The sequence below is a fragment of the Pelobates fuscus genome, chromosome 8, assembly GCF_036172605.1.
Source record: "Pelobates fuscus isolate aPelFus1 chromosome 8, aPelFus1.pri, whole genome shotgun sequence".
Lineage (NCBI taxonomy): Eukaryota > Metazoa > Chordata > Amphibia > Anura > Pelobatidae > Pelobates > Pelobates fuscus.
Window position 1 is genome coordinate 123,109,174 of NC_086324.1, and position 27,725 is coordinate 123,136,898.

At 40.4% G+C, this 27,725-nt stretch overlaps 1 protein-coding gene across 1 annotated transcript in view; it reads left to right on the forward strand.

Moving 5' to 3' along the window:
- The window catches only part of GRIN2A (glutamate ionotropic receptor NMDA type subunit 2A), a 617,672-nt gene that overhangs the window by 549,001 nt on the left and 40,946 nt on the right, over window positions 1–27,725 (forward strand). The window contains exon 9 of the mRNA XM_063430281.1: window positions 10,633–10,793. Coding sequence (XP_063286351.1) covers window positions 10,633–10,793 — 161 coding nt within the window. The remainder of the gene's footprint in view (window positions 1–10,632; window positions 10,794–27,725) is intronic.

The window sequence follows — 27,725 nt, forward strand, 5'->3', positions numbered from 1 at the left end:
TTGGGTTTCAAATCAGGTTAAATATATAGACATAACCTGTCCTTCTATATTGTGTCTACCCTTCTTCAATAATATACATCTATTTAAATTAAAATCCCAATCAAGTGTTTCCTTCTACCTCAAATCCCAGTAATCCCAATTTTTTGTTACTGCTATGGTAATATCTCAAACACCTCTATTTTCTTACACAATCATCCTGTGTTAGCAAGCAAAAAGTTTGTTACCATTGTTTCTTTAATTTTATTTTAGAGAACATTTATTTAGTATCTTCTAATTCTGTTTGCTAATTTTACCTCTACCCTCATCTCCACACTTTTGGAATTCAGCTGACTTCCATATCTTTTTTTTTTTTTTTTAATTCTTTATTTTGGTCGTGCAGTGGTTTGACAAGCAGAGTTATCGGTACGCCATTATGCAGTATAGAGTACAAGCGTGCGGCTCTGGAATGCGGCACGAAGGGTGTCGCTGTGGTCGGGTCCCAGGTGTCTGTAGGTAGGCCTCAATTCGGCGGCGCCGCTTCTGTTGCTTTTGCGGCTGGAAAAAAGGCATCAGCCGGTTCAGCCCCGCTTGCTTGTTCGGGTTCTTCGGGTTACAAAGTCGGATCGGCAGTAATTTTGGCGATATCGGGCAGATTAAGGGTCACTCAGGGAGAGCTCTGGAATATGGCGTCCGTACAGGTTTGAGTTCAAGCTCCCCTGACTTCCATATCTTATCTACAAAAAAAAAAAAGAAAGAAATCTACCACATGTATCCTTCTTTGTCCCTCCCCTTCTACTCCTAGTTTAAAGCCTAAACCAAGCTTTCAGCCATCGTCTCCTCCAGTGCAAAAGACCCTCTTCCACTCAGTTGCAGTCCATTGTGGCTATAAACATTGTACCCAAGCAGAAAACCCAAGAATTCAGGAGACAGCAAACTGTCCAAGAGATTACCCTGTATACTCTCTTAATAATAGAATTCCCTACCACCACAACTTGCCAAGTCTTTACTCCATTCTGGATCCGATACATAATAGAGGGACTGTTCCCTATTAGCATCTTGCTCCAGCACAGCCACTTGTGAACTGATACTCCTTTAAGCAGGCAAATTTGCTACAAAATCAGGACACCCTTTCTACACCCTTTCTCTTCTCTCTCTCTCTGTCCTGCATGTATCCCAACATGCTCACCTCTTCCTAATCCACTAGCTGGCCTAAAAAAAAGACGACTCAATGAGCAGTGAGCTCTTTTCAATGTTCTCAATCTGTCTCAGTGACAGATGTGAACAGTGACAATGTGAACAAATATTTTCCAGAATGAAGCCTTCCAAGTCAAAATTAAGGACAAAAATTACTGATTGCCATCTGGAGCACTGCCTCCAATTAGCTACCACAGACATAGTCCCTAACATTGAATTATTAGCCCAAAATAAACTGTCAGTGTTCTCATTAAACATGTGAAGACCAACAACACTCCAAGGGTAAATCTTGTCTTTTCCATTAAAAAGAGTATTTTAGAATGAGGATATAGCAAATAGCGCACACAATAGTATTGAAATGACATCATCCTGAGGACAACACATGCTTTAAGCGTTTCATGCTGCTCAAGCACTTATTCATAGGCTTACCCACATTGACCCAAGAAGCAGCCTGAATGCAAAGTTCCTTCTTTTACATTACCTCCACCATCAACTAATTAGGAGGATGAGGGCAAGTACTAACAAACCACTAAAAGCTGGGCAAAACTAGGTACATACCAATATTGAACTAATTGCTATCACCCATGAAATAAAATAACACAACATCTGAAAATGTGACAAAAGAAGAAAATATGTAACAACAAATATAATAGTATGAAATGAAATTGATTAAAACAGTCAAAGCATTTCAAGAATGTATATGCCTTATAAGGAAGTCTATACTAACCATTTAGAATACCGATAGTAAAAATAAGATGCAAACCAATATCATAATTATAAGCACAGCTGTAGGTGTACAATACAAAAAACTCTGTAGGTTAAAATTAAGATAGTAAATGCAAGATATCAGCCCTGGAAAACCAAATCGATAATAAATAAAGTATTCACGTAAAGCATGCGACATCATATATTGAAGTTAACCTCTCATATATTGAAGTTTACCGTGTTTGTAGTAAAATATCTATTTAGTTTCCCTCTTCATCTAGTGGTTATCTGTGTAGCCTGTATCTGCAAATATTTTATATCAGAAGTTACATCCTATAAAATGTCTAGCTAGAGTGGTCAAATTATTGTTTTCTGTATCAGTAATTGATCAATATGCTCCCACATTCTGCCCTTTCATTTCTGTGGCTTGTTCTTAGGATGTCATTTGTTTAACCTTCTGGAATATAATAATGATAAAGATTCTCGTCTATAGCTGGCTATCCCACCTGAGTAAGGATGTTCTCGAAGGGCTCTCTTAAACCCCCTAACTAAATCTTGCATACAGTAACCACATTCAAGTAATCCACCCCTCAACTCAAAAAACGCTGTAAAAAAAATCGGTCCCGTGGGTATTACCTCAATTGTACGCTGCATAAGTTGGCATGTAGCATTGTGTTCCCACTACCTTCCTTTCTATGCAATTGTAAAACTATACGGGTACCCCTGAATTCCTATTCTCTTTAAATGTTGAATTGTTTTTTTTTTCTTGTATATTGCTTGTGAATGACAAATTATACTTATTCAGCTTAAGTTCCTTAAAAAAACATTGTATTTGTTCACCCCACTAACCAAATGAACAGCAAGTAATTTATGTGTCATTTGTAAAACGTAATATCCTTCTCCACAATTCCCACTCGCATAGATGTGGGACTCATCAACAGCTGAACAGGTTGGCATAGTAAGATGCAAATTTAGCCCTTATTGAGGTCCCACATCTTTGCTGGTAGAAGGTCGAGTCAAAGGAGAAATAATAATGGTACATGAAGTAATCCACTCCTGTAATGATAAACTACCTTAGCATCTTATCATAATCACTGTATCGGTTGAGGTGATATTGTATACCTTGTGTGGTAGAGAATTTTAGAGTTAACGTAAACCATATTAAATGTGACCCACTTACATCCAGACTTTCCTACACGTTTACACTAGTCTTACTTCTCTTGAGACTTGCAGTGGGAATATGATTAGTCCCTTACATTTTATTATAATAGCCTACACCTGCTGCCAATGGGTGGTGGCTTGGGAAGAATCTAGGTCCCTCGTAGACCACTGACCACTGACCTATGGTGTGATCACCCACTTACATTTTTTTCATGTAAAATTCCCCATCAGATGACCACAGATTAAGCCCTCTCTATTGATTTACAAGGCCCATTCCCATGGGATAGGGCCTTCCGAACAACTTGGCAGCAATGGCAGTCACTCGTTTTAAATATTTAGTAGATATTTCCCACCAAATTATCTTTTTTTAATGTGGTAGCTAGCTTGCTGGCCCTGGCTAGCTGCCACATAGTTAACACTTTCCAAAGGTGATTTAGCTATATGTAGCCAGCGGGCGAATAGTTTCGATTTTTAAATTTGGCCTGAATTTGATGCATTTGGGTCTGGATTTCTGCTGTCTGGCAGCATTTTGCCTTACTGAAACCTGGACCTAATTCAAACTCATTCTGAGCCCTAATTGCAAAATCCGGAAAATGTTCATGCTATTTCACAATGTTCGGATTTTGCAATTAAGTAAACTACGGTAATTTTGCAGTCTGAATAGCACCATATAGCACTAGATGGTTTTTCTCCTTTCAGTATGGGGCCATTCGTACTTTAGTGAATAACCCTGTAAATCTTTCATTCTTTTCATTGCTATTGTATTATAGACTTTGTTTAAGGTGTGCAAATTTGACTCTTCTGAACCATTTTTTTTTAAAAACTAGCATATTTTGAGACACGAATTTTAACGAATGTCAGCTGAACTCGGCTGAATTTTGGAACTAAAAAGAGGGCATGAAAATGGGCCAATAATAATTTATAATTTATATATATTATGTAGTACACTTATGGCAGCATTTTCCACCATTTGTCTTACAGAAAAGGTGAGAATAGTAACCAATAGAGAGAAAAATAGGAGGAACAGTAAAAAACAAAATCTATATTTATATTATATATTTATTAAATTTATATTGTATACATATATAGAGAATTTTTTTTTTTTTTACTGCTCCTCCTTTTTTCCCTCTGTTTCTCACTTCTTACTTTATCTGTAAATAAAATTCCCTAGCCAACAATCATCACTTTTTTTCTGAACTACCATTCGGAACCGAAAATATTCGGCATTGCGAGATTTGGTTGATCCGTGATTCAGGTACATTTTGGCTAGGAGTTTGGAAATTCGTCTGATCAGTTCAGCCTGCAACAAATCTCCAAGTCTATTGTGTGCAAATATCTTTCACTTGGGCACTGGTACAAGTCTGAGAGCATTAGCTGATGCGCTCAGTCTACCAATGGTGTCAGGGTTTGGTCAGGAAGGAATGCTGACACAGTGAGATAAAGTGAAACAAATATAATAATTGTTCAAAGACAAAAGCAAGTAACAATAACACAATATAGATTAAATAGAAATGCCTAAAGGGACACTGTAGGCACCCAGACCACTTCAGCTAATCGGTGGAGCCTGACCCAGCGCCGAGGGACATCGGCGCTGGATTCAGGTAAGTGGTTGAAGGAGTTTTAACCCTTTAAGTCCCGCGGGAGGTGGAGCGCGAGGGAGGGGGGCACTCCAGGAGCATAAAGAGCCAGGAAAATGGGTTTGTTTTCCTGGCACTATAGGATCCCTTTAACAAATAAGCAGAGGGAAATCGAGACACAGGCAGGAAGCAGGCAAGCCATGGGTTACAAGGCAACAGGCAATCCATCAATACTAAACAGCATGCAGGTCAGGGTATACAAGGCTGAAGGAAAGCCACAGGGTACAATGCTTTGTTTGTATACCCTTACAAAATGCCAAGAGATATGGAAAATCACGTCCCAGGGTTGGTATTTCCAGGTATATAAGCATCATTGTCCAGATGACCAGCCGGTCAACTACTCATGATGACCAGCACTACAGCATGCACATGCCCACACAGAGTGTGTATAGCTATTTACATAAAACCTAAATACCATTGTGCATATACAAGAACACAAATGTAGTGTGAGAACGATTGCCTAATTTCTACTTTTTCATAAATGGATCATCCTAGAAATGGAAAAATTATCCATCTCACGGAGCTTACAGACATTGCAGAAGTGTTATGTTACTATGATAATCAGCATGCGTATGAAGGCATTGAATGGATTTGTTGGACACAGTACAAAATCTTTATATATTTAGCCAAACATTTCAACACAGCCTCATCTCATTAATCTAATTCCATGCCGTACTTTCTAGATTGTCTCTTCCCTATTGTTAACATATCTATCATTTACTTCCCTGGTGGAATACTGCCATTCTTTTAATTTATTTTTAATTTTTTATGTTTATTTTTATATTCTCACATTAGAAGAGAAATTAAGCACAAAGAAATATCACAATTGCATAAAAAGCATCAGAACAGTATAAGCATATAAGCAAGATCAAGACCATCAAGTTCAGCCTTCCTCACATTTGCATTTTTGATCCAAATCCAGATGTGAGAGGTTTTTGAATATAATAAAGATATAACATCAATTAGCTTAAATCACAGCTTAGAATTAGTTAATTAAATGACTTGCATTACTTAAACAGAGCAAAATGTGATTTACAGCCCCCAGAGAGGCACTCAAAAATTAGCCCATCAGTAGAAAATGAGAAACGATAATCTCCAGTCTGAAACTCTATCAGCCAATGCCACAACAAGATGTTGATAAAGTATCCACAGACACATGACGCGTTGATTACAAAGCCGTGCATATAAAAGGAAGCTGACCACTGTATTACTGCATCTTTTTAATTGCTTTATATTTTAGTATACACATTTTTTTTATTTGCAAGGAAAGAGCAGTGGTGTGATCACTATTACCAATGATCCTTCCACTCACAGGAGAGGGTCATAATTTCTAGGTTTCATCCTCCTGAGCTTGTGGACGCCGAATAGGGAACACACCCTACTGGGTTACTGGCCAAGAAGGAGAGCAGCAGTCCAAGACTCCACTTGCAATTTGGGTGGGTAGGTGGTTACGATGTGAGATTCTTCAACAAAAATTGCTGCAAAGGGCTTCAAATGCCACACTGAATCTTTTTTCCAAGTTCCCCACTTTAAGGGTCTGTGGAGCTATTGAGGCCATCTTAGGAGGAATCCACGAGGAATCAGGGTGCCTGTGCAGAAGAGTGGCTTCTCAAGTGAAAAGCCACTATTCACTAAAAAAGGATGAATCTATTATTAGCAAGTAGCAGTCATTTATCAAAAGCCACTGTTTAAAGCCAAATGCTAATGAGCTGGTAATGTTCATCATTAATCTCTATAGAACCTGCTAACCTCTGCTTAGCGATGGTTTTCAACTGTTTGACAACCCTGTCGCTACTGTTTAACAGCTACCAACTCTTAAAACTTAACACCGTAACAGCCTCTTGTCTGGAGCAAAGAAGTTGAAAATGGCTAAATCACTATATATCCTAGAGAGAAATGCAAGTTAGATATATATCACCAAAATGATTAACAACCAAAAATAAATCACCTCACTCGTTTCTCCCCTCAACTACACCACCTTCTGTCCAGCCTCCTCCTCTACACTTAGGATGTACACTTTTTGGATGTTACTGTCAGGATTATATTGATCCAGCACACAGAATAGTATCACACCCTATAACTAAGGGTAACGTCTTACAGGACCTTAGAATGGCCGGACTTAACTTACCCGAGAATAGTAAGAAAACTAGCCGAGGTCAGGGACACAAAATGAGACACAGTGCTAAGGAAAAGCCAAAAGTCAAGGGTACCAGAAATCAGAGGAGTCAAAACGAAGTCAAAGTCAAAAAACAGAAAAACACAATCAGGATAACCATCTAAGGGAAACCATGACAGGGCAATGAGCTAAGAAATAAGTGAAAACAAAGAGAACGTTACCTGCGCTCTGGCCTAAATCCCCATGTGCATTTAAACAAAATGGAGGCTCTTTAGTTTTATTCCAATGGCCATTTGAATATATAAGCTCACCAGCCATTAGATATGCTTAGTGAGCTTATATATTCAAATGGCCATTGGAATAAAACTAAAGAGCCTCCATTTTGTTTAAATGCACATGGGGATTTAGGCCAGAGCGCAGGTAACGTTCTCTTTGTTTTTACTATGTATTTTAAGCTGTTGGATACTAAGCTACTGCTGCTGTAAGCGCGGTGCTTTATCTTTGTGTTTGTATAGGAAATAAGTGAGTTTAAATAACCCTCTTGCAGATCCAATTGGCTACCTAGTCTTTGACCCCAAAACGTGCGTTTGTGTCTTTTGCGTAATGTCACCCGCACGTAGACGTCGTCTTTACCGTGGACGGACATGGGGCTATATAATTGCGTGGGTCAGGAGTAGCACTATCAGAGGGGGAAAGCCAGGTCTCTGTGAGTGCTAGTAGTGTGAGTGAGTTTGAGATGAAAAGGTTGTGTATGGCTGTTGGTTTCAGATTGCTGCAGACCGAGCGGGCGTTCCACAGTGCACACTGAATGTTGGCAAATGAGGATAAAGGGCAGGGTATTGTGATGAGGTTTGTGTGGTTTCTGGTTGTCTTAGTGTGTGCAGAGCGGGTGAAGGGCGCTGGCTTGGGAGAGACATCACCAGCTGCTAGAAGGAGAGATAGTGACAGGAGGTGTGACTGGGTTTTATGTGCATGGGGTCTAGGATGAGATCGATAATGGGTAGGAGAGAGGGAGCAGGAAAATGAGTGCAGGTCATGAGTTGAGAGAAGGAGGGAGTGTGGCAGAGAGGGGGAAATGTAAAAGTTATTGGGGGGAAAGAGGAAAGTGGTTGTCGGGAGAGATTTTGATACTGAGGGAGAAGGAGTAAATGAAGAGCAGGAGAAGACAGAGCATTGCTAAACTGGGAAAAAGTCAAATTGGAGAAAAACGAAATAAGTAAATAAATAAATTGAAATATCAAAACCAGGAGTAGGAAGTGTAAAGATTAAGTTTTATGAGTTAAGAAAGTGCAGGAGTGTACTGATAAGAGGCAGCGTGTACAACCTGCTGTTTTTGCTGATCTAAAATCTGGGTGTGACAGACTTTATAAATGTAATAATGAACTTGGGGTGGGGTGGGTATCAGACTTTCTTGCAGCAGTAATGGGGCTTGCAAGTTTAGAAATCAGGCTGCGGAAGAAAGGTATGTGAGGGTCAGATAGGACTGCAAGCTGAGGGAGGGGAATATGCATCTAAGCACAGAGATGAGGGGATGGTTATTCAAACAAAAACAGTTGAGTTGATATCAATAAAAGAAGGGAGGGGTCAGAGGGCAGAAATCAGAGGGAATAGAGATATGCATATATGTGAATAAAACAATTATATACAGGGCTAATTAAACTACACGTTAGCAGTACATACAGGACATAAATGTAAGGAAATATGCAATGCGCAAAGAACGTATAAAATAAAATAAATTTACAGGGTGGTTAAGTTAGAATTAAATGATAGTGTGCAGGATAGAGTCTTAGTGTGGTCCTCCAGAAGGCTACCTTTGCTTATTACAGCTGATCAGCTGATGGAGCACTGGCTTTCTTGCAGCAGTAATGGGGCTGGAAAGTTTATTGCAGATTTATCAGCTGATGGAGCACTGACTTTCTTGCAGCAGTAATGGGGCTAGAAAGTTTGAAAACCAGGCTTTGCTTATTGCAGATGACCAGCTGAAGGAGCAGCGGGATTCATTGCACTAATGAACTGGATTGGTCTATGTTTGGGGAAGTCAACCGACAATAAGACATCCATCGAAAATAAGCCCTAGTGCGTGTTTCATGGGAAAAATTAATATAAGACCCGGTCTTAATTTCGGGGAACACGGTATTACACCAATACAAATAAGCATTCTCTCTCACCTGATGCTCCTTGAAAGGCTTGTTTATAATCAACTTACAAACTATCTGAACTCCAAATGCTTACATGACCTGCTTCAGTTTGGCTTCCACTCTCAACATTCCAGAGTGAATGCATTGACCAAAGTAACCAATTACATGGTAATGGAAAAATCCAAAGGTCACTATTCACTATTCTTCTTAATCTTTTTGCTGCTATTGACCACCTACTTCTCACCCTTTGTGACTTTGCCTTGATGACACTGCTTTTTCCTTGTTCTCTTCCTGCCTCTCTGACTGCTCATTCAGTGTCTCCTTCTCTGGCTCCTCCTCCCATTCTGTACATCTCTCATTTGGCGTTCCTCAAGGTTCTGTACATGGACCTCTTTTTTTCTCAATTTACACTGCCTCTCTTGATGAGTTAATATCATCTTTTGGCTTTCAGTATGACCTGTGTAGGGATGATACCTAGATCTACCTCTCCTCACCTGATCTTTCTTTTAGTCTGCTGGACTGTGTCAATGAGTGCATATCCTCCATCTCTGACTGGATGACTTCACAATTCCTAAGACTCAACCTGCCCAAGACCAAACTTCTTGTATTTGCTCCCAATAAGGCTACAGCTGTCCATGTTTTCCTTCAGGTCATGGGAGCTATCATAACCTCTACGCTGCAGGAACATTGTCTCGGTATACATTTTGGCTCTGACTTTTCCTTCACATCTTAAATCAATAAGAGATCAATGTTAGATAATAAAAATGTCTACGGTATGTATACAAATAAAAGTAAGTAAAAAGATGCACTTAAACTGATACTCTTCTCCAATCGCCTTATAATACCACAAACATCTGGGGGGTTTTGTCCTCTGTTCTATTTTCTAACCTCCACATATAAGCTCTGTGATCTAGTTCAAAGAACACACAGTTTGATAGAATTAGTCTTTTCTTTAGTGTCAATTGGATTTAGTACATTTAATGGCACCATTTGATATCTCACCATGGCAAATTAGCAATTTTCCTCTGATGATGCAAACTCTCCCTAATTAATACAGGCGTATCTCATCATGGCACATGTTGTGAGACCTTATGTCAGTTTTAATTGCTATTAAATCTCCCCAGTTTTTACAGCAATACATGTAGAAATAATATTCAGAATGGTTTATTTGCAAAATATTAGTTCAAGATGTATATATTTTGTTTATACGACGCTGCAGATTAATTTGTAGTGTGGTGCTATTTGTGATTGAATGATTTTTATGCATTTTTTATGTTCACCTTAGTCTGCAGTGCTCTGAGTTCACACTTTTTCTTCGTACATTATATTGAGAGGCATCACTTACCAATTCAGAGATCTATGTAGAGTGTGATCACACAGTCCCTGCACATATTGGGCAAGCCAAAGCAGAATTCCTATGGGTCGCAGTGATTATGGTGTTTGGTCTTTCATTTTTAAGCATGAAGCGGGGATGGGGGGGTCTGGTCCTCTGCACTTATTATGTCTTGTAAGATCTATTTACGTTGTTAGAATTGTTGTCAATGACGTTACTGAGAGAGATAAATTAAATTCTATTTCAGAATAACTGTTACAGCTGTAAAGACATTGACTGTATGTATAGATGTTTTGTTAACAATTATAGTTTTTTTTATATTAGATTTGCTAATATATGTCATTTAATCTCTTGCATATCCATTTTAAGTTTCAGAGGCCGCATGATTACTCTCCTCCATTTCGATTTGGTACTGTCCCAAATGGAAGCACAGAGAGAAATATTAGGAACAACTATCCAGATATGCATCAGTACATGGTGAAATTTAATCAGAAAGGGGTGCAAGATGCATTAGTCAGTTTAAAGACTGGGTGAGTATCTATGTATTCCTTTACCCTGGGTTTAAGTAAGTTCAAGTAATCACTTATGTTATACACAATATGACGGTAAATAAGGAAACAGTGTAAAGTGCACACAGTGCAAAACAAAGTAAACCAAGCCCAAAATGAACAAAGGAGTATAAATGACAATAGTCGCCTTTAGAATACTAAAGAATTGTCATTTATATTCCTTTTATATTCCTATTATTTTGGGGTTGGTTCCCTGTGCACATTTTACACTGGTTGCATGTTTACCTTATTCTGTACTCTAGTTGTGAGAGTAACATTATTGTTTAGCGCTGAATGTGCACTTTATTAGTAGCGTCATTGTTTATAGACGTGCCGGTGCACTTTTTGGGGTTTTGTGTACAATATGAAGTTAGAATTCCAACAGATTTGTTGATAGTCATTTTCTAAAGTTAAGTATGTACATTGACACTAATTTAGTGTTTGGTTGTGTTATTTAGTATTGAGTAATTGTTGTTTTCTTCATGCACATTAATAGATTTTATATGATTTCTAAAACTGCAACATATCAAATATATTTGTTTCATGCATATGTTTATATTTAGGCATAAGTAACACAGCTTCTCCTAGTCTATAAAATGTTCAGTAAAAATCTGCCAGTTTATCAATGCTTTTGATTTTGAATGGCTGGATGCCAGGAATGTATATGTGAGAGCGTTACATCTTTGTTTGCAACATAACATAATGAGAGTCTTAACCACCACTTTGGCACTATGAGATTTCACAAAGTTATCATTCCTACGGGACAATCCTCCATCTATCAATTATCCAGTTATGTTTTGTTCTAGTTATCATTCTGGATGCTTGGTCCAGTACAGGTGGTCCTCATTTAGCGACCTAACTTTTATACGACGGCTCGCACTTACGACTAGGCGTAAGTGCGAGCCGTCGGGGGGGTTCCCTGCTCTGATGCGCATGTCTATGTTCAGGGAAAATAGTCCCTACTTTGTCTTATGTTTTAAAGAAAAGTAGAGCAGACAGGAAGAAATAAAGAACAGATCCTGAGAGAGGGAGAGAAGAGAAAGTGATTGAGGAAAGGTAAGTTCGGCATGACAAGAAGCGATATCAGGCGATAGTTTTTACAATTGTCAGTAAGCTTATCAGGTTTGGGAATAGTGACAATGGTAGCTTATAACGTTTCTGGTGGTAACATGCCTGTGTCCGGCGCTATTTGGTAGACGTTGAGGAGGTCAGGGGCCAGAGCAGTTGAAAATTTCCTATAGTACAGATTTATGAGTCAAAGCACCAATTTTAAACTGAAAATGAATGATAACTTGCACAAGGGTTAAGCACTTGGTGGCTAGCCAGTGCTTTCTAGCCAGCCACCAAATTAAAACAGTGGGGGGAAAAAGGAAAGGGGATTCAATATGAGGTCACACTATCAACAATAAATATTGCCTACTCCCTGCCACCCAAGTCACTGTTCAAGTTGGGGGTAATCCCCAACAGACATTGGTGGATCTGCAGGTGTATTGATCCTTCCCGACAATTTAGCCCAGGGTGTCTGTTTTTCATTAGGAAAATTTTGTCTGCCTCTGACTTCTGCAAAGCACTGCTCCTCCCTTCAGGGCTGTCGATTTTTGTTGTACTTTTATATGCATTTCTCGATATGAGTTCCAATCTGCCATTTATATTCCCCATTCAGGGCACTGGATGTATAAGTGTTTCAGTGCATTTCAGTTGTTACCATTCCACAAATGTAAGAATTATGAAAAGTCCATACATACAAATCCTCATTTATGGTAACATTACAAAGGAAAGTACAGCATATTTACCATGTATCAAAATATTAACAATTGATCAAAACGACTTTGTCTAATAATACAAAAGTATACAGTATCAATTGAACAATAGTTTATTTTTGTTAGCTCTATTAATTGATAATAGAATAAAAAGTGTTTTGCCCCTTTATAGATTAATGTTATAGTGAGCTGACAAACAAATGACATTCAAAAGGATATGACTTACTTCATTCTACACGGTGCATTGCGATCATATCAGTTATTTAAAAAGTGCTTAGTGCAAATACATTTTTAATTCCAAGTGCCTTTGTAGAATCATTATTTACTCTTTTAAAATGCCAGATGTTTAATTCACTCAATTATTTTCTAAAGTGATAAAATGAAATGCATTTCTTAATATTTGCACATAAAATGATTAATTTACAAAACGTGTCCATCATTTATAAAATCTGTTTAATATAATTGCCAGTATTTTCTATATAATTTACTAAATACAATATAATTAACTTAATTAATTTGTAATAACAAAAATAGATTAAATTAATTATAACTGTGGCTTTTGTTACAACAAATATATTTTTTATTACTAACAATAATAATATTTTACCAATGAAAAAAACACCAATGCTAAATAGTTTCAAAATGTCCTGAGTTTAGAAATACCCAATGTTAACATGTACTTAGCTTTTTGTACCCCCTATACATAGGGGGTAGTGTTATGCTCGGGACACTTCGCTGAACACAAATATTAGTGTTTCAAAACAGTAAAACATATCACAACAATGATATCATCAGTGAAAGTGCCATTTGTGTGTGAAAAATGCAACAAACGTCACTTTCACTGACAATGTCATCGCTGTGATATGTTTTACTGTTTTAAAGCACTAATATTTGTGTTCAGCGAAGTCTCCCGAGTTAAACAGTACCCCCATGTACAGGTTTTAGGGTGTCATAGAAAGTTAAATAGTGCTAGCAAATTATTCTCTGGACTTTCAGCCTGGGTTGTCAGGCATGTCCCTCAAATTGTAATTAATAAAATTACTTAATTATGTAAAAATATGATATAAATAAATTTGTAGAATAATTATTGTTATTTATATATATATACATATAGATAGATAGATAGATAGATAGATACATGTATTTATAACATAATTCTAAATGTATTTTGATTTAAATATATATGTATATTAATCTTAAAATACAGTTAGAACAAATTTACACCGGTATATAATTTTTTTCAATTTATTTATTTATTAGATAGATTAAAATTACATAGATAGATAAAATTAACATCATTCTAAGTGTATTTGAATATTAATATCTATATAATTATAAGATGGTAAAATACCAGAGTACTGCAGTATGCAATGCTACCTTTTTTATTGGACTAACATAATATTTCAAAGACAAGCTTTCAAGAGTTTTCCTCACTTCCACATGTCTGAAGCAATACAGATCAATTTGATAGAGTTTAACACTTAAAACAACTGATGTTAGAGAAGGGGATGGAGGTGGGATGAGTGGGGTGTCATAAATAGTAGAAGATGTGCCTGAAAGTGAAAGGTGCAGGTTGGGTGAGAAAAGCCAGAAATAGCCTTTCACTTTCAGGCACATCTTCTGCTATTTATGACAACCCACTCACTCCCCTTCTCTGACATCAGTTGTTTTATGTGTCTTCTGGCAAAGGTCTTCTGGCCTTTGTGGAAGCGCTAGCGAACAGGGACCTCCCCGATATCCCATTTAGAATGTTAGTTTAGAACACTCACACCTCACAACATGGTGTCAAACCGCAAGGGAAACAATTAGTGAGCAGTCCACTGGCTGGTCGCCATTTGTGCAGATGAACGTCAGCCAGGGGAGCGTTCATGGATTGTTTCCCGAACGAGGACCTTCCCAGTGTCTCATTAGAACGTTCACACCAATTAATCAGAACGTTCGCACTTGCAACATAAGTGTGAAACCGCAAGGGAAGTAATTAATGAGTGCTCCCCTGGGTGGCCACCATTTCATACAGATGAATGCCATCCAGGGGGAGCATTCGTAACCCGAAAGGAGACACTTCCCTTGCAGGGTTTCACACAGAGACCTCGCGAGCGGAGCCTGGTTGAGGAAGGTACCGCTGCGAGGGTCCCTGAGATTGGGGTGGGCACTTCTGGGGCACTGGCGAGTTTGGAGGGTTTTGCTGTGCCCGCTGGGAGGGATAAAAGGACGGCCCCTTTTTCCCGCGCTTGGTCTCCCAGGTACAGAGGCTCATGGGATGAAGACCCTGTCCCTGGATATTAGAAACCCTGTGTTTGGGTGGCGGGCTTTTGGAGACTAAGCACTTTTCCCACACTAGGTTTCTGGAGAGGGGGAGGACCCTGGAAGGGGACATTGTATGCTGTGTGTTAAATACCTTGCGTGGGGTTATGCTTAAAAGCCATGTGTGGCCAATAAAGTTGTTGTTGTACCTCCAGAACTGTGTGTCGTCCTGTTACTGGGGGAAATGGGTCTCTTTCCTAAATTGTTCCTGTTCAGATGAAGGAAGAGAAATAGCGGAGGTAACCGGTCGGGTTACCAGGTGATCCGCTACACATAGTCTTAAATTAGAGGGGCAAAGGTTTCAAAATATCGGGAAGTATTACTTTAGTGAGAGGGTAGTGGATGCATGGAATAGCCTTCTAGCTGACGTTGTAGAGGTTAACATAGTGAAGTGGTTTAAGCATGTATTGGATAGACATGAGGCTATCCTAGATATAAGATAAGGCCAGGGATTAATGAAAATATGTAGAAAATTGGGAAGACTATATGGGTCGAATGATTCATATCGGCCTTCACATTTCATGTTTCTGTGTTTGTAAGACAAACCAATGCGGCAAAAGGTACCAAGCGTGTGTCATTTAAGTTTGGTTTTGCACAGAATCCAGCAAACTAGTGAAAATAATGCTGTGTCCAGAATGATACACCTGTGTATTTGATATTGACACAGGTGAACCTGTGCGAGGGCCCTGCCTTCATACTGGCATTGACGTGGCTGCACTCTTATTGGGCCTGACGACATTGATGCAGATGCATCATTTAATATGTTTCCTTATAAAAACAGGGTTAATATGGGAAAACGTACTTCCAGGATAAAAATTTGTGGGTTTATATATATATACAGTATCTCACAAAATTGAGTACACGCCTCATAATTTTGTAAATATTTTTTTTTTATATCTTATCATGTGACAACACTGAAGAAATGACACTCTGCTACAATGTAAAGTAGTAAGTGTACAGCCTGTATAACAGTGTAAATTTGCTGTCCCCTCAAAATAACTTAATAAACAGCCATTAATGTCTAAACCGTTGGCAACAAAGGTGAGTACACCCCTAACTGGAAATGTCCAAATTGGACCCAATTAGCCATTTACCCTCCCCGGTGTCATGTGACTCATTCGTTTTACAAGGTCTCAGGTGTGAATGGGGAGCAGGTGGGTTAAATTTGGTGTTATCGCTCTCACACGCTTTCATACTGGTCACTGGAAGTTTAACATGGCACCTCATGGCAAATAATTCTCTGAGGATCTGAATAAAAGAATTGTTGCTCTACACAAAGATCGCCTAGGCTATAAGAAGATTGCCAAGACCCTGAAACTGAGCTGCAGCACAGAAGGCAAGACCATACAGCGGTTTTACAGGACATGTTCCACTCAGAACAGGCCGCATCATGGTCAACCAAAGAAGTTGAGTGTACATGCTCAGCGTCATATCCAAAGGTTGTCTTTGGGAAATAGACGTATGAGGTTGAAAGGTTGAAGGGGTGGGGGATCAGCCTGTCAGTGCTCATACCATACGCCGCACACTGCATGAAATTGGTCTGCATGGCTGTCGTCCCAGAAGGAAGCCTCTTCTAAAGATGATGCACAAGAAAGCCAGCAAACAGTTTGCTGATGACAAGCAGACTAAGGACATGGATTACTGGAACCTGTGGTCCTGTGGTCCGATGAAACCAAGATAAACTTATTTGGTTCAGATGGTCTCAACTTTTTTGACATGCATTTTTCGCGATTTTCTTTGTCAGTGGACAAACATTCAAAATCAACACGGGATCAAATACTTTTTTCCCTCACTGTATGTATATATATAAATATAAAAAATGATAAAATGCATTTTTTTTCACACCTCACAAATACATAATTAATAAATAAAGTGATAAGTAAACATAGTACTAAAAATACTGGGAAGTAACAGTTCCCTTTAAAGTAAGGCAGGTTTTAGATACAGTTATTCAAGATATTTCTGTAAGAGGGAGACCATGTTTCATTAAGTGAAAATCCTGAAGCCTATGCAACCTATAGATGAGCATTTGAAAAAAAAAAAAAAGCAATTAGATAATTAAAGCAATTAGATATACTTTGCATTTGGAGCAATTTGCACCATCTTCCTTATCTGAAGTCTTTTCAAAATTGCCTAAGAAGAAGTTCATAATACAATTAAGGAGCTACTTAGTGATGAATGGTAGAAGCATCAGGAAAAAGATATCCATGTTAGGCAAGATCTCTCCTACTTCCTATCTAGGAGGCAGATTCGCCATTCTGAATCTCTCCACTAATGGTTGATGAGGCTATTATTCATTATTAATTCAATAGGAAAACTGCTTTACCTCTAGTTGATGTGACTTCATTCAGGGATTCAATGCATAGGAGGTTTGATATAAATATCACAAAGTCTTACCTAGCATCTGGCACAGCATGTAAGCTGGCTGTAACATATCATGTCAAAAGCTTATACAAATTACATCAGCAACCTAGAAAATGAATCTAGAAAAATAGGTCAGTTATGCAATCTTAGACTCCAGGTTAGACATTAAATGAGCTGGGAATTTTGTCTCTCAGGCTTCTGTCGACTTGGTTGGGATTATCTTTTTAAGTGGGATTGCTTGGTTCAAATCAAGCTAGGTCTAAAGCAATCCTCATCCAGTGGTGGCAAAATTCATGATAGCTGTACTAAAGGTTTGACCTTCAGTCCATTTTTGTTCACTTCAATGATACTTACAATGTTTTAGACATGTGCAATTCGTTTTGGTCCGAATATGTATTCGGACGAATTTCGGCAAATTCGGACATTCGGGTACTTCCGAATGTCCGAATTGCTGAAGTGCCGAATTGCCGAGGTCCCGAAGTTCCGAAATTACCGAATTTCCGAAGTGCCGAAGTTCAGAAGTGATGAAGTGCCGAAGTTCCGAAGTTGCCGAAGTGTCAAAGTGCCGAAGTTCCGAAGCACAGTATTGCCTAAGTACCAATATACTTACCCAGTGAAAGAAGAAAAATGTTACATTGTATACAATTTTAAATAAAAAGTATACAAACATAGCCAGGATTCACCTCTAAGCATTTGCAACACTTACATTTTATATGAATGTATGTTACTTGATTGTTGTAAGTTACTTGGCCAGTCAATGTAATGACAGGAATAAATAAGTAGATAACTCCCTAATTCCCACGGCATTAGGGAGCTATTATTATTATTATTATTATTATTGCAATTTATATAGCGCCAACAGATTCCGTAGCGCTTTACAATATTATGAGAGGGGATTTAACTATAAATAGGACAATTACAAATAAACTTACAGGAACAATAGGTTGAAGAGGACCCTGCTCGATCGAGCTTACATTCTATAGGAGGTGGGGTGTAAAACACATTAGGACAGGAATTTGCAATCAAATAAGGTGGACTACCCTTTAGGAGAGGGCAAGAGACAGGTATGTGAGGTATTGGTCAGTCTTGGAGGCCATAAGCTTTCCTAAAGAGATGGGTTTTAAGGCACTTCTTAAAAGATGCAAGACTAGGGGAGAGTCTGATGGCGGTAGGCAGGCTATTCCATAGGAAGGGAGCCGCCCGCGAGAAGTCCTGCAAGCGCTAGTTGGCCGTACGAGTGCGGACAACGGACAGGAGGTGATCACGGGCAGAGCGGAGAGACCGAGAAGGGACATACCTATGGATCTGTGAGGAGATATAAGAGGGGCTAGAGTTGGTCAGTGCTTTATAGGTGTGAGTTAGTACCTTGAATTGACTCCTATAGCATACAGGAAGCCAATGTAAGGACTGGCAGAGGGGTGAGGTGTGAGAGAAACGACTAGAGAGGAAAATCAGTCTAGCAGCAGCGTTCATTACGGACTGTAGGGGTGCAGTACGGCTTTTGGGAAGACCAATCAGGAGAGGGTTACAGTAATCCATGCGGGAAATTACTAGAGCATGGACAAGCTCCTTGGTAGTATCTGGTGCAAGAAAGGGGCGGATGCGGGCTATGTTTTTAAGATGGAATCTACAGGATTTGGCAACATGCTGGATGTGAGGCTCAAAGGTGAGACCAGAGTCAAGTATGACGCCAAGACAGCGCGCTTGCAAGGATGGACTGATGTTGGTACCACAAACTTGAAGGGATAGCAAAAGAGGAGGATCAGTATTAGGAGGAGGAAAGACAAGGAGCTCAGTTTTTGAGAGATTGAGTTTCAGAAAGCGGGAGGACATCCAGTCAGAGATGGAAGAAAGGCAAGCAGTGACACGTTGCAGGACGGCAGGGGAGAGGTCCGGGGAGGAGAGATATAGCTGGGTGTCATCAGCGTACAGGTGGTATTGGAATCCAAAAGAGGTAATAAGTTTGCCAAGAGAGGCAGTATAAAGAGAAAATAGAAGGGGACCAAGGACGGAGCCTTGGGGGACTACAACCGAGACAGGGCGAGGGGAGGAGGTATCATTAGAAAAGGAGACACTGAATGAGCATTGGGAGAGATAAGAGGAAAACCACGAGAGGACAGAGTCACAGAGACCAAGCGATTGAAGAGTTTGAAGAAGGAGAGCATGATCAACGGTGTCAAAGGCCGCTGAGAGGTCAAGAAGAATTAGTATGGAGTAGTGGCCTTTGGATTTAGCTGCGATTAGGTCGTTAGTGACTTTGATAAGGGCAATCTCTGTAGAGTGGAGAGGGCGGAAGACAGATTGAAGGGGGTCAAGGAGAGAGTTGGAATTGAGGAAATGAGACACACGGGTAAAGACAAGTCTTTCGAGAAGCTTTGAGGAAAAAGGGAGCAGGGATATGGGACGGTAGTTAGAGAGGGTGGATGGGTCGAGGGATGGTTTTTTTAGTATAGGTACTACAGTGGCATGTTTAAGGTCAGCAGGGACGATGCCAGAAGAGAGCGAGCAGTTGAAGATGTGTGTTAGAGAAGGCACGAGACAAGTGGAGAGAGATCTGATAAGGTGAGATGGGACAGGATCGAGCGGGCAAGTGGTGGGGCGAGAGGAGCAAAGAAGAGCAGCCACCTCTTGGTCAGTAGCTGGGGAGAATGTCTGAAGGGTAGGAAAGGCATGATCTATGTGTGATTGAGAAACAGAAAGGCAAGGAGGGGAGAATTCTTTCCTTAGCTGTTCAATCTTGTCAGTGAAGTAACATGCAAAGTTATCAGAAGTAAGGTTAGTTTTGGGGGTGGCCACAGCAGGGCGAAGAAGAGAATTAAAGGTGTCAAAGAGACGCCTGGGGTTGCGGGAACATGAACTAATGAGAGAGGAAAAATAGGACTGTTTGGCAAGGGCAAGGGCTGCACTGTATGAACACAATACGAATTTATAATGGAGAAAGTCTGATTGGGTACGAGACTTCCTCCAGGAGCGTTCAGCACAACAGGAGCATCTTTGCAGGTAGCGCGTTGATTTAGTATGCCATGGTTGGGGGCGGGTCCTCCTTGAGGTGCTTGTTTGGAGTGGCGCTGCAGTGTTCAAGGTAGATGTAAGAGTAGAGTTATATATGGAGATGGCCAGTGAAGGACAGGAGAGGGAAGGGATGGACAGCAGTTGGGAATCAATGTCAGCTGACAACTGTTGGAGATCAAGAGAATTAAGGTCCCTCCTGAGTTGGGGGGGTGAGGCTGAGGTTGTTGGGTGAGGGGGTACGCAAGAGCAAATGATAAGAGGTGGTGATCAGAGAGTGGATATGGAGTGTTGCAGATATTAGTTACTGTACATGCATAAGTGAAGATTAGGTCAAGGGTATTGCCAGCTACATGGGTGGGAGAATTTGCCCACTGCGATAGCCCGAGGGAGGAAGTAATTGAAAGTAGTTTAGTGGCTGCAGAGGTCAAAGGTGGGTTTATAGGAATATTGAAGTCCCCGGGAATATTGAAGTCCCCGAGAATTAGCTATCTACTAAAAGGCTGAACGACCTAAATTGGTCTTTCAGACAAATTAACTAATACTGAGTAAAGATTACTTAGTATTAGTAAATTATGCCCCTACTCACTATACCGCGAGTAGGGGCATGTCTATTAAACAGTGAGCAGGTCTTTCAGCCTTTTGGTAGATAACTCCCTAATACCGTGGGAATTAGGGAGTTATCTACTAAGCGGCTGCAATAGAAGTGCCGAAGTCCAGAAATGCCGAAGTTCCCGAGTCTCGAAGTTCCGAAGTGTCGAAGTTCCGAAGTGCCAAAGTTCGGAAGTTGCCCAATTTCCGAAGTGTCGCACTGCCGAAGTGCCGAAGTTCCGAAGTGCTGAAGTGCCGAAGTTCCGAAGTGTTGAAGTGCCGAATTGCCGAAGTCCCGAATGGTGAAAATTACGAATTTCGGAATGCCGAACCGAACTGAAAATGTTCCCCATGCACATGCCTACAATGTTTATTTGTTCTATGAAGGGTCATTTACTTAAGGTTCGGAAGTAATTTTAGATGCAATCTTGGTTTGGGGGCATTATGTATGAAATATATATCATGTTTGGTCTTATAGGGACACTATAGTCACCCAGACCACTTCAGCTCAATGAAGTGGTCTGGGTGCCAGGTCCCTCAGGTTTTAACCCTTCAGATGTAAACATAGCAGTTTCAGAGAAACTGCTATGTTTACATTTGGGGTTAAGCCAGCCTCTAGTGGCTGTCTTCTGGACAGCCACAAGAGGCGCATCTGCGATGCTGGAGGCATATTATGAAATGCTTTCCTATGGACACTTTGAATGCACGCGAGGCACTTGCAGAGGGAGCTGACGCCGGCGGGGGGAGAAGAGGTCATCAGCGCTGAAGGAGCCCGGCGCTGGAATAAGGTAAGTGGCTGAAGGGGTTTTAACCCCTTCAGCGCCACTATGAAACTATGTAACTATATTGTATGGCTTCATACATATTTTTATTCTAAATTGTGTTTTTGGGTTTTTAAACTAATATGACGGGAGCAACCCAAGACTCCCCATTTACAAATTGTCTTGGTGGTGGCAGCTTTTATACTAGAATAGGTGTGAGTAGTGTTAAGAGGGATTTGTTTATCATAATTTTGGGTCTAGTGCATACAAATAGTGTAACACGCCTGCCTGGAAGTGGTAGTGTTTGTGACTCAAGGTTCAAGCAGCACATTGAGTCTTTGGGTAGTGGTAATCATATCTAAGACCTATGAGGTTCCAGTGCTGGAGGGTTTCCATGTGTTCCAGTGCTGGAGGGTATCAATGCAAAGGAAAAAAAAATAATGCCAGGAAAAGAAAGTGCTCCAAATCCAAAAGGAAAGGTTTATTCCACAAGGTACATAAACAAACAAGGGAAAACAAAAAGTCCAAAAAAACTTCCTTACATGTTTTGGACCATCCTGTTACCGTAGGAGTAATACTAATGAAAGGTTAACTCAGTGAAACAACACTGGACGTCCTCACGTTTTGCATAAGGATATCCAGTGTCTCCTAAATCCCCATAGGAAAGCATTGATTAAATGCTTTCCCATGGGCAAGGCTTAATGCGCGTGCATGCGCATTAGGTTCCCAGATTGCCATGACGTCGCAGGTGAATGAGCACGATCCAGCACCAATGCTTTTCAGGTCATTGATAAAAGGGTTTTTAACGCTTTCTTGACTGCAGTTGCAATTGTCAGAGGGACAGTATAGTGTTAGACATACAGTTTTGTATTCCTAACATTATAGTGTTCCTTTAAATCTTTGAATAAAAGCATTGATGTGTTTAAACATATGTATAGAAATTGATCATCTCTTTAGGCACAGAATTCCATATCTCTATTGTACTTGCTATAAAGAACCCTTTCCTCTGCTGTTGGCTGAAAGCACCTTTCTTCAAGTCTAAAGAAGCATTCTCTTTCATTTTTTATAGTCATATTGAAAGAATACTATAGCTCTAGGAATAAAAAAACCTCAAGTTGTAAAAACGTCCTCTTGCAAAGTATGAGGATGTCCAATGTTGTTTAACGTTGTTTGAAAGACAGTCTCTAGAGGTGGAGTCAATCCTGCAATGTAAATATTGCAGTTTCTCAAAAAGTGTAATATTTTACATTGCAAGGTTAAACTCATGGGGCCACTGCACCCAAATCTCTTCAATGAGATGAATTGCTCTGGGTTCCTTTAGTGTCCCTTTAATGAATGAAAAGAGTTGTTTGTACTGGTCCTGTATATATCTGTAGACTATAATTCTACAAAGATTTCCAGTCTTCTTTTCTTTGTAACTAAAATCTTCCATTCCCCTTATCATTAATTTATTTCATTATAAAATATTTTTTACTTCTATACAGTTACTGTCATTACCATTCTAGCATAGAAACTACTAGTGATTGCTGTGATATTACTAATATTACATAGTATTGCTCTATTTTCTAAACTATATAAATTAATATCCGAAGAATTATGTCTGGTGAGACATTAAGACAATAAACCAATATTGTAAATACATTTCTTGAAGCACTCCAAAAAAGGTGGACATCAGGAGTTTTACTAATTAAGAAATGCACAGTCAGTAAGCAATGCAGCCAACCTTTTATAACTAATTTAATTAAGGAATTCTATGCATCTTCCTGAAAATGTTAGTTTCATCTTAGACTAAAGAAAGACACTCACTGCAGAGCAAAATTAATTAAATCCATGATGCCCTAATTACTTCAGCATTTAGCATTTACCACAATTTAATGAGCTAGATAATGAACTCACAATTATATGGAAGATCTTGATCAAGAGATTTATGAAAAAGAACAAAAAATGTTGACTATAGATAAATTAGACATGGTGTATTCCTGGAAGTCCTATATTCCAATTCACTTGGTTGTCAATTTGGATTTAAGAAGCATTCTAAATGTCTTAGTTTCAGTGAGCTGGACTTTATTTTGACATATGGTGAAAGTGCTTCTATGCTAAGTGATGCCTAAAAGTAATCAAAATAAATTAATCTTTCTGTGTCTACTTTGATTAAAAAAAAAAAAAATGGACAAGGCAGATTCATACATAAATCTGTGGCGAATGGAAAATAGACTGCAGATGACAAGTAGATGCAGGTCACGGGTGCAATGGCCACGGGCAATCATCCTTCCAGTGTTTACATGTTGTCATGGATATAGGACATTATCCGTAATATGTATGTTTGCTGGACACGCAAATGCTTACTTCACATCAGTTTTCCTCCATACAGAACTGGAGTAAGGATGCCCGGGGCAGGACACCAGATTGGGGCCCCATCCTAGAACTCTGAGCTCTGTTATGTGAATCTTGTCAGGGTTATTTCAAAGGGCACTTACCGAACGGGGCAAAACCATCTGGCTATGGGCCATCTGGACTGCAAAATCCAGACATTACAGTATGTAAAATGTCCAAATGTTGCTAATCATTCACCAAACAAGCCTAATTAGATCCAGGTGTCGTCCCGACCAATCTCTTGTGTAAAGGGTACAGTGGTTTAATTTGTTTGATACGGTCATATTTTTTCAGTCAATGTTTAGCTATTAACTTACCCCTGGAAGCCAGGGAAGAAAGTAGTGTACAGAATACTCCATTGCTGATGTTTTCTGGAAGAAGTCTGGTTCTAGTTTACATTATCTGAGTAAGAACCTAGGGGTTTTCTGGAAGACATAACCTATGGTGATAAAAACTGTTATGCCTACACCAAGCCTAACTAACGCTAAATAGAAAACTATTGCCAGTACTAGATTTAGGGCTACATAGGCCTGGGCCTAAACAATTGGAGCCTAATAAGAGTAGCTGAACTGCCATCATCATATGTGCAGGCATTGCTCCTTTGTTCCAATAAATCTGCTTTTTGCTGTATCCTGAGTGCATGGACCTGACTTTCTTCATATATGCTAAATTGGGCCTGAGCACTTGTGTTGTATGCAAGAGTATGTCACACATGTATCTCATCTTTACTACTTGAACTACATGTGTGACATATAGCAAACCTACTAAGTCTGGATTACTGCACACACAACATGAAACCTTGGCCCCATGCATATTACTGGATGAGTAAAGGGTAGCCATTATTAAATGAAAAGACAGCTGGGAGCACAGTTGTATTGGCTGCAGCCTATTTCACAATAAAAGTGGCCATCTGTAATTGTGTTTATTTTGTGCTATTTCAAAGCATGTGCTATTTCCACTCATGTAGCCCCTATGTTCACCTCTCCCTGAGCCCTTCTGGAGATCATGAAGCATTTCAGTGATTCTAAAATTGTCCATACCCTTTAATCTAGTTTTTAAGTGTGGTGAAAACCTAACTGGACTGTGACTGTATAAGCCCTGTCTGTGCATACTGTGTGTTTGTGAGACAGTGTTTTATGTGACAGTGTGCGTATGCTTGTATGTAACAGCATTTATGATTGCCATCTATGTATTTATGTGTCTGTATTTATGTGGGGGGTACAAAAATGGGATGAGGATTAAAAGATATAAGCGGTAAGGGGGATTTAGAGACACACAAGAGGTGAGGGAGGTTAATAGTTACACAAAATGTAATGTGGGTTAAAAAATATACAAGTGGGTAAAAGAGGCCTAGACACACATAAGATGGAAAGGCAGGATTAGGAAAAACACTCAAGAAGGGTCAGGAGATACTTAAAGGTTTAAAAGTATGTAGAGTGACACACAAAAGTTTAAAATTCTAGGGGGATAGTACCAATATGCATTTGTGTGAGGGGCAAATAAGGCCGTAAGGAAATAAAAAAAAGGGGGGAATAAGTCGGTTGTGGTGTGCCGGAACAGACGTCGTGGTAGGGCCTGTAATAAAAGAGGGCCCACCCATGAGGTGTAATGAAAAGAATAAATAGAGGGAGTGGAGGGTGGGGACATGCGAAAACGCCGAAAAACGAACGGGACTGGGGAAGAAGAGGAGGGGGTTTAAGTAGGTAACAAGCCCCTCCCACAACTGCAGGCCAAGCCTTCACATTTGTGAGAGGGGCAAATAAGGCCGTAAAGGAAATAAAAAAGGGGGGGGGGAATAAGTCGGTTGTGCTGTGCCGGAACCAACGTCGTGGTAGGGCCTGTAATAAAAGACGGCAAAAAGGAAACCTGTATAAAAGCAATCAACAACCTAAAATCTATCTGTATGGAGACAGCTGAGTGTGTGATAATTAGGTGCCCGGCGCTTATAACGGACAGTCTAACTAGTGCAAGGAGAAGTAAGGAAATAAAAAACGTATGGCCATCTATCGCAGACTAAGTGTGGGGTAGAGAAGGTAATCGATAGACTGCATAGATAGATGAGAAACTGTATAGCATCTTGACAACTAGACTACCTAGTTACCTAGCTGACGAGGACTAGGGTCCCCCAATTCCGGCCTACCTCACATCTGTGATTAAACGGTTGATCCAAAAGAAGGCGAAAAACCCAGTTTGATGCGCTTTCCAATTTGCACCAAGCTAGGGAAAAAATTCCTTCTTGACCCCAGTATGGCGGTCGGATTATCCTTGGATCAAGCAGATATCACCCTACATAGAAAGGTTGATGCCCGGTTTGTGATGACAAGCATGATTAGGACTGATTGTGATCGAAATACTAGGATGTTGATGGGATATCTATAAATTGAAAATTCCTGGAACCTGAAATGCCTTGAGTATGGGAAAATGCTGGTATGAGGAGATGAAACTGCGTGTGAATGAAACTTGAAACAACATGTGAAGTTGTAGACTGGATAAGTAGAGTGGAAGTAAGTAAGAGGTGGCAAAAGAAGTGAAAATTGAATACAGACAACATATTCGACATAGACAGTAACAGTATGTGTGGGAAAGGAGCCTCAAGGGGAAGACCGGACCTAACACGAGCACCGTGAGTGCTAGAAAAAAGAGAGAGAGCCAGACGTGAAACGATGACGGCCCCGAGCTACCGAGGCTAGCAGCCTGCGATCATGCCCCGAAAAACGCCGGGAAAGGTATCGGCTACAGGAGAGGCCGTAGGCAGGGCCACTTTGAAAGAGTAGGAAGAGGCACAGGACCGATCGCACGAACAAAAATAAAGGTGCAGGAAGTCCGGTAAAGGATCTAGCCGAACCGGCAGGTGCCAGTTGCCCTAAACTACCATCCGACACCGCCCCAAAGGCGACAGCAGCAAAGATAACCCGGGGGGCGAACAACGGAGAAGAGCGAAAAAACACGTGGCCCCCTCCAGCAACAGGCGTTACCCGTGGAGGCAGACAGACACTGAGCACAGCCAACCGGAAAGCCGCCGGGGGGGGGGGGGAATAAGTTGACTCGCGAGAACAGCAGCAAAGCGAGGAGGCGTCCAGGACCCGAAAAGAAAGTAGGAGTAACCGAAAACTCCACAGCGCGATTAGAACCAGACCTAGCCAAAGAACCCGGGCGGAAAAAAAAAAAAATAGCACACCTACGGTTAGCAGCGGAGACCTGCTAGAAAAGATACTAATAACAGCCCACAAGCGACCCAATGTGCGCAAGAGTGTGAAAAGTGTGTGAGTGAGCGTGCTGGCATACTAGCTAATGCCAAAAGGCGGAGCAATTAAAAACTAGGTTTGGTGACAGGTGAGGCCCTGCTAGATGCCAAGCGGCGTGAGAGGCTCTATCTATGCGTTGGTGCGAGGGGATAACGTGGCCACTGAACGTTGTGGCGGGGTGTTGGCCTCTCGGTGACAGTTAATCATAAGATAGAATGGGAGTGACAGGTGAGGCCCTCTCTATGCCACATGCGAGGCGACTAACTATGATTTGGCCCGAGGGGCATAGTACCTCCGAGTATGAGGATGGGTGTTGGCCTTGCGGGACCACTAACCTAAGGCGAAGAAGCCAGGGGGAATTACCACTAGTGGACACCTAGGACCCTGACAGCCAGCCACAGCTAACTAAGAGGGGAGGGTAGGGAGTGAGAGAAGGAACGTACCTGAGGAAATGTGTATCAAAAGGTGGGGGTGTGCAAGGAAGTACCGTAGGGCCGACCATAACTG